The sequence below is a fragment of the Schistocerca serialis genome, chromosome 10 (assembly GCF_023864345.2).
Source record: "Schistocerca serialis cubense isolate TAMUIC-IGC-003099 chromosome 10, iqSchSeri2.2, whole genome shotgun sequence".
Classification (NCBI taxonomy): Eukaryota; Metazoa; Arthropoda; class Insecta; order Orthoptera; family Acrididae; genus Schistocerca; species Schistocerca serialis.
This window is the reverse complement of record NC_064647.1, coordinates 220,901,855-220,910,230: the sequence shown is the minus strand read 5'-3', so window position 1 is coordinate 220,910,230 and position 8,376 is coordinate 220,901,855. Positions and strand designations below refer to the sequence as shown.

The following is an 8,376-nucleotide window of genomic DNA, read 5'->3' as shown; positions in this document are numbered from 1 at the left end:
GGAAGTAAAACCCATCATTTATCCCAAGAGAAAGAAAACATCCGAAACATTTTCCTAGTGTGGCAGGCACCTTAGATGTACCACCTTCTCAGAGCTTGGAAAGCACACTGAACACCTGTAAGAATGACCAGGAAGCAACCCCACACTGTTTTTACGATTATGTTTTCTTAATAATGTTCACCTTGGAAACCTAATACTTAATTTTTCTACACTTTTAATGAAACCAAACAAGAATTTCTTTTGTAAGGTCAGCATAGAAGCTTTAATCCAGCATATTCTGACCTAAAAAGCATACAATTTTGTGCATAGTATCAAATTGCATACCTTTTCTGCATGATTTGTGTTACTTTGTGTTATTAGATTGTTACACTTTTACCAATTAAATATTGGCACTGCACTGAAGTATAAAGATATTTAATAGTATACTGAATAACAATGCAAGAAAAACTACTGTTTGATGCACTCCCGATACACAACATCTCAAGTCCATTTATGCAATTTTTATAAAAATTAAATTTGTAAGCAAATACTTTTAACTCAGTCCATCATACAAGAGCACATATGACATTTGGAACAAAAACATTGAGAATAAAAGAAAACTGTAATTCAAGGACTAAATTATTATTATTAACAATTCCAATGAAATTCTCATCCACTTCAAATAAAAGTTACAAACATCTGAAACAGTTTACAAATCTGTATAACATAATTACCTTTGTGAAAAACAAGCAGATGCTCTGGTTCTGAGAAAACACATAATAAATACAAAAAAAGGTAGCAGGTAAACACTAAAAAGATGGAACAATGAACATAATAAGTAACTGAATTCATTATAAATAAAAACAGAAATATGATATGTATATATAATAGCTGACAAATTACATACACATTTTAATTCCTTCACATTCAAGGAAAGAAAACTAAGATGTACTTGTGAACTTATGACAAAGCCTTTACCTGCAATAAACCACCCCCTAAGTTACCAAAAATTTGTAAGCAATTTCAGTATACTACGAATGAATAGCATTATAAAAGACAGACATTTTACTTGTGAAACAAGGTATAATAGTTTCTGGAGTATCATCACTGACTACAAATCAGATCTAATTTCATATCATTAGGCAAAAACATTTTCAGGATTCTATTTTCAATTGTGTCCCAGAAAACTAGGACAGACTGTAAATGACAAAGGCAATATTCTGCACACAAGCAATTCAGACTAAAGTATACACAAATGAAACACAAATGGTAATATTCTGCACACAAGCAATTCAGACTAAAGTATATACAAATGAAATACAAATACATGATTAGGATTTTCTAATGAAACATACAATTCAAATTATGTTACAGATATTGTAGCATGTTAGTTTGGTAAGTAGAGCAGTTTAGAGCTATCCTTAACATGGTTTGAAATACAACAAGAGAATTTCAGATGCTTTAGGGGGTTAATTTTCTTAACTTAGACTGCTTTAATTTTCTGAAGAAAAGGAGGAGCAAACCATATTAAACATGTCTCATTTTTTCTACTTATGAGTAGATGATGCCACACAATCTTAAATTCAATACATACATTTGTCAAACTCTTATGCACTTAAAAGCAGCAAAGAAGAAGAAGAAGAAGTAAAATAAAAATTAAACAGCAGATGGTGGTCCACAAAAATTTCAACTGCACATCTTACCACATAAAAGTAAATTTTGTTGGCATTCTTTTTGATTTCCTGTTAACATGCCATTATATTTGCAAAAGGGTACTGAAATGAATAGGACATTGTATCCTTTATCAATAATCATGCATACATTAACAGATCTTTAGAAAAATAGTTACTGTAATAATAGTAATACAGAGCTCAACAAGTATACTTTTATCTGACAGAGTGGGCTGTATCTCCAATTTTTCACTCCACACATCCTGGAATCAGCCTGTTATTGTTCACTTCCATAAAATGCCCCACACTCCATGTGACAAGAGCCTTCATTCTTTTTAATTATACAACATTACAATCATTCTATTATTATCGACAGATTCATTTGCATACAAGGAATATTACAGTCTCGATAAGAGAGGAACTAGCGCCTAAAACTGGGCCTCCCTGCCAGTCTTGATGAAAATCTGCCGCCCCTCCACTGGCTGCCACCTCGAGAGACAAAACTCCTGCCAAAAGAATTTCTTATTCCAGGTACAATCTTCATGACTGGTGTCCCACTTTCACTACTTGGGCCAGTAATACGCTGCAAAATAAAAAGTTCGAATTCAGTTGCTGTTTGACTATGATGATGATGATGATGATGATGATGATGACGACGACGATTACTACTACTACTACTAGCACTAGCACCACCACCACCACCAACAACAACAACAACTGACAGATTGAACAACATGTTGTACTTAAAGGAACAAAACTGGCAAATGTAAACATAATGTAGGGAGTACCCCAAGAGAGTGCTGTAAGGTTGCTATTACAGTAGAACATCGCTTTTACGTTCCCAGAATTAATGCTTTCCCGCCGTTTTCAATATTTTGTTATCGTTAGTGTCAAATTTCTTATGTTTGCAATATCAATTTGTAAGAACTCTGCGTTAACATATGAATAAATTTTACTGTATTTTACATTTTAGGGAACACTGTTGGTGAGAAAAAACTGATGTAAATTGACAGAAAATGATGCTGGGGGGTGTTGGCCTTCAAAGTTTTTGATGTCAGGGCACTCAACTCCGCAGATCTGAACTGGTAAAAGTTGGAACAATTTGTGCTTTGTCTCCAGTCCACTGAAGAATCTGGTTACACCAATCAACCACCTAGGTGGGAGTAACCAGATTCATTCGAATAAAGATATCACGACCAATCACAGCAGTTTCCAAACTGTCTCTACTGTGCATGTGCAGATTCATGATCATTGAGATCGCCGTGTCATGTTTGTATTACTCGAATGCATATTTCATGTTTCATTGTTTGACCACTTGCTGCTCTAGTTGTAATCTTTGCATTTCTAATATGATTCTGGTTTAAATATTGAAACACTGCACAGGTTATGCATTTTCCCATGTTAAGCATGATGTGTTTCAAGAATACAATCTGACCGTCAAATACAAATATTTACGTAACACACAATGCGAGTGATACTTTTCCGCATGTTTGGCTTTTTGCTGGAGGAAGCACAGTACCTTATCAGCTCAAAAAGACAACTACAGCACAGTGAATAAGAGGTAGATTGACACACACACACACACACACACACACACACACACACACACACACACACACACCGCAGAAAATACTTACGTAAATATTTATGCCTGACAATGATAATAAAATCTCAAAATGTGTCGTGCTAAGCATGAAAAAATATGTAACGGTGGAATATTTCATTATTTAAACACAAAATGGCACAGCTGCAGGCCTGCCAAAAACGTTGACTACGATAAATGAATGAAATCAAACGTTTCTACTTCCGAGATAGTTACCAGTTTCAGTTACGTCAACAGCTAAACACAGTACAAGATTCAGATAACCTTTTGTGTGTATTATGTACAAACACTGTGGTGACAAAAGTCAGAGGAAACCCCCTAATACCGTGTTGGACCTTCTTTTGCCCGGTGTAGTGCAGCAACTCAACTTGGTATGGACTCAAAAACTCACTGGAAGTCCCCTGCAGAAATACTGAGCCACACTGCATCAACAACTCACTGGAAGTCCCCTGCAGAAATACTGAGCCATGCTGCATCTACAGCTGTCCACAACTGCAAGTTGCCAGAGCAGGATTTTATACATGAACTGACCACTTGATTATGCCCCATAAACGTTCGATGGGAATCACGTCAGGTAATCTGGGTGGCAAAACCATTTGTTCAAACTGTCCAGATGTTCTCTAAACCAATCATGTGGCCTGGTGACATGGCACGTTCTTGTTTGGGAATATGAAGTCCATGAATAGCTGAATATGGTCTCGAGGCAGCTAAACATAACCATTTCCAACAAGTGGTTCAGTTGGACCAGAGGACCCGGTCCATTCCACGAAAATACAGTCCACACCATGACAGAATGACCACTAATATGCACAGTATCTTGTCTTGTTGACAACTTGGGTCCGTGGCTTTGTGGGGTCTGCACCACACTCAAACCATACCATCATCTCTTACCAACTGAAATTGGGACTCATCTGACCAGGCCATGGTTTCCCAGTGTTCTAGGGTCCAACCAATATGGTCAAGAGCCCAGGAGATGCACAAAAGGTGATGTCATGCTGTTAGCAAAGGCGTTCGTGTCAGTCATTTGCTGCCATAACCTGTTAATGCCAAATTTCGATGCAATGTCCCAAAGGGTGTTGCTTGTTTGTTAGCACTGACATCTCTACACAAAAGCCACTGCTCTAGGTCATTAAGTGAAAGCCGTCAGCCACCGCGTTCTTTGTGGTGAGAGCTAACGCCTGAAATTTATTATTCTCAGCACACTTTTGACACTGGTTTTGAGAATACTGAATTCTCTAATGATTTTCGAAATGGACTGTTCCATACGTCTAAATCCAACTATCATTACACATTCAAAGTCTTAATTCCCATTCTGCAGTCATAATCATGTCGGAAACCTTTTCACATAAATCCCCTGAGTACAAATGACAGCTCTGCCAATGCCCTACCCTTTTATACATTGTGTATGCAATACAACCACCATCTGTATATCTGCATTGTGCTCCCCCATGGCTTTTGGCAACTCAGTATGTGTCTTGTATAAATTATGAAAATGCAAGGGGGTGGGGGGATCCTACACTTAACTTTTACTGTTTAAAAAGTCAATTCCCACATTTCAAAATTTCCTGCTTTTTACACCACTTTTTAAAGTGCCTTGAAAAGTGTAAAATTAGGGTTTCACTGTATTTAAAGTTTATATTAATGACCCAGTGGATAACACTGAAGGCTGTGCAAGGCTATTCCCAAACAATGTTGTTGTCTACAGGAAGGTTGGAAAATGAACAGACTGCAGCAAAATGCAGGAAAACGTACAGGGGATTGACAAATGGGGCAGGGGTGGTCACTGACACTGAACATAAGGAAATTTAACATATTGCACAGAAATAGGGGACGATCTCCACTACTGTTAAACTGCACTATTGGCAACAGATCACTGCAAACAGTAACCACAGTAAAATACCTAGGAGTAACCATCAGGAAAGACGTAAAGCAGAATGAGCAGATGCCAGATTGAGATTCACTGGGAGAATTTTATGGAAATGTAATTCATCCACCAAAGAAGTGGCTTACAAAACAGTCGTTCGATTGATTACTAAATACCATTCATCACTGAGAGTTCAAAATGTGTGTGTGTGTGTGTGTGTGTGTGTGTGTGTGTGTGTGTGTGTGTGTGTGTGTGTGTGTGTGATATATAATTACAAAATTAACAATTTTTAGATTTTTCCCCTTTACTGGTACTGTGACACCTTGCTTCTTGCCAAATTTCATGACTATGCCAACGGGAAGTACCCAAGAGGTTTTGATGAACACACACACACACACACACACACACACACACACACACAGAGAGAGAGAGAATATTTTTTCGTGTTATATAGTGACAAATTAATAGCTCTCAGATTATTTCCTTTTCTTGTACTGTGAAACCTTGGGATTCTTGATCCATGGGAAAGTGAGTTTTCAAGTAGTAAAATATGTGTATGTGACATAAAGGGCCAGATCTTTTGACTGCATTGATTTAGAAGCTTAAAATTTTTACACTGCAAAGATATAAATATTAACTTCATATCTCTACCCACTCCTGAAAAAAAAAGTTCTTAACAGACGAACAGATAGACAGATAACAAAGCGATCCTATAAGGGTTCCATTTTTACAGACTGAGGCACGTAACACTAAAAAGCGGGGTGTCTTGACATAGTATCTTTACCTCAGTCTGAGAGCATTACAGAGATGATCAATGTACTCCAGTGCCAGATGTTAAAGAGAGGCATTGTGAATCACAGAGGGGGAAAGAATGGGACATCAAATTACTTCCTGCCACATGTCTCGTGAAATTTATTGTGACAAGAAAATGACAGTAATAAAAGGTCATACAGAGTTTTACCCACAATCATTCTTCCAAGATATCGGTAGTTAATAGACCACGGAAGGGGGAAACAGATAACGGTGCCAGAAGTACTCTCTGCCACACATCTTAAGGTGGCTTGCGGAGTATATATGTAATTGTACCAGTAGTACTAAAACACACATGTACCAATTACTTGGCAAAGCGAACTGAACATCTGGCCAGAGTGAGAGACTGGCAAGTTCAGTGTTTGAAAGACAGGGAGGAGACATAATAACAGCCTATGTCCAGTTCTTAAAAGAGGGTCAGCGCCACATGCTATACACCCTGCCTCACACAGCACTTTTTACAACACTCCACGCAGACTATCACTGTGACATTTATTCATGGCATTATGTGTCAGAAAGAATCACTGTCCAAATTAACCATGATGTTTTTACAAAAACCCAACATGAAACACTTTTTTTTTTTAAATTATATCATCTCCTTCATGTACAATTACTCATTTATGATGGCACTTTCTATTAGAAATTCCATAGACAGAACAATTTTCCTCGGAGTTCCTTTGTTAGCTACAGAGTCCAGATCTGTGCAATAAATGGCTGGTAGTTCTTTTTATGGTTGATAAAACTGCAGAAATTGCTGCCTAATATCACATCTATCCATATTGACAATGGGATATTTGTTATGTGCACTCTTCTTCTTCTAAGCAGATACTTCTATCCCACTCACCTGAGCACCACATCCCTCCTTCCATAATTTACACACCATTGGTTTACTCAAATTTTATACTAAGATGGTATCTGTTCTTTCAGACATGTATAATGGGCGGGGGCACTACGAATGTAGTGTGGCACAATACGTTAAGAATGTGGGTTCTGCGGGAGGCGTGCCAGAGATAAATCCCCGCAGTCGCACTATGCTCTGTGTCCTCGGTGGCTCAGATGGACAGAGTGTCTGCCACGTAAGCAGGAGATGTCCCGGTCGGGGCATACATTTTCATCTGTCCCCGTTGATATATGTCAACGCCTGTAAGCAGCTAAGGGTTTTCATTTCATTGTAATTTTACTCAAATTTAATATTGTGCTTGCAAGTATCGCCACCTTCTTTGTCAGCCCTGTCGCTCCTTCTTCTCACAAATAAATTTAATTATCTTAATAGCAAGTTGTTGTAGCTACCAGTAGACTTTTCCAAAATCACTTTTCTTGCTGGCACTGCAATGTAACAACACATACTATTTCGAACTGAGATGTGGGTGTAATGGTCACTTGACCAAGTTAGTTCCCCTGTGGCCAGCTTACAGTTCACTAGACTGAGTAATCCCTCATGGCTCGAACCTTAAGTTTCAGTTTGCTAGTACATTTTCCCTACTATTTGAACTTCCATACGAGTTATCAAGCAAATCATGTTAGAAATTATAAATGCAAACAGCTGTCTGATGATGAACCTGTCAGTTTGATATTCGCAGGAGGGGATTTTTTTTAATAAAATAAATGGCATTATTAAATCATTAACAATTATTATTTTTTTCTTTACTTACTGTTATTTAAGACTTAACCTGTATAGCACGCTCACTTAGCCATGTGCATTAGCAGTCCACTTCTGGAATTCAGGGAGGCACACCAGACACGGGATCAAATCTGCCTGGCAGATTAACGGTGAGGACCAGTATGCCGGCCAGCCTGGATGTGGTTTTTGGATGGTTTCCCACATATAAGTGAATACCGAGCTGGTGCTCAGATACCACCAGACTTACACTATTCGCAAATAATTTATCTGAAATGTTCTCACAGTTTCACGCCAGATAATATTAGATGCAGACACTTGTGGTTCACAAATTTCATCCAATGGAAAGGGGGGGGGGGCTCCAGGAAAGGGTAGTGACAGGAGGGGCATACAGCCAACCCCTACCACAAACATTTCCAAATCTATATTAATGTACCAATCCTGTGAAGATACAAGATAAAAAAAGTGGTACAAATTAACCTGCACAAAATCAATTACACTAATGCTATCACCAAGTTCACACACAGTTAGGGGACATTCTCTGAGCGCACAGCTGGAGGAAAATGAACATGCACACACATTCACCTATGTGTAGTACTGTGCATAGCAAAGTCTAATTTGAAATACTTCAGCTACACTTAAAAATGAACAAAGGCAGAAAATAAGTTGACAACTGAATACCCAGTCAACAACCAATCATCAGATGTGGAGCAAATGCTCTGACTCTGGTGGTATGCGGAAGGAACCATTCCAGCACTTCCCTTTAAACGTTTTGGAAAATCTGGATAGCCAGATGGGAATGTGAACCGCTGTCCTCACAAACACAGGTCCA

The 8,376-nt window shown here is 38.2% G+C and overlaps 1 protein-coding gene across 2 annotated transcripts in view; it reads right to left on the bottom strand.

The window, feature by feature from the left end:
- Nucleotides 1-605: 605 nt before the first annotated feature.
- Nucleotides 606-8,376, bottom strand: part of LOC126424741 (uncharacterized protein C19orf47 homolog) — a 42,172-nt gene continuing 34,401 nt past the window's right edge. For both annotated transcript variants that reach the window (XM_050087461.1, XM_050087460.1), the window contains exon 10: nucleotides 606-2,232. In XM_050087461.1, the coding sequence (XP_049943418.1) occupies nucleotides 2,071-2,232 (162 nt within the window). In that variant the 3' untranslated portion in view covers nucleotides 606-2,070. The remainder of the gene's footprint in view (nucleotides 2,233-8,376) is intronic.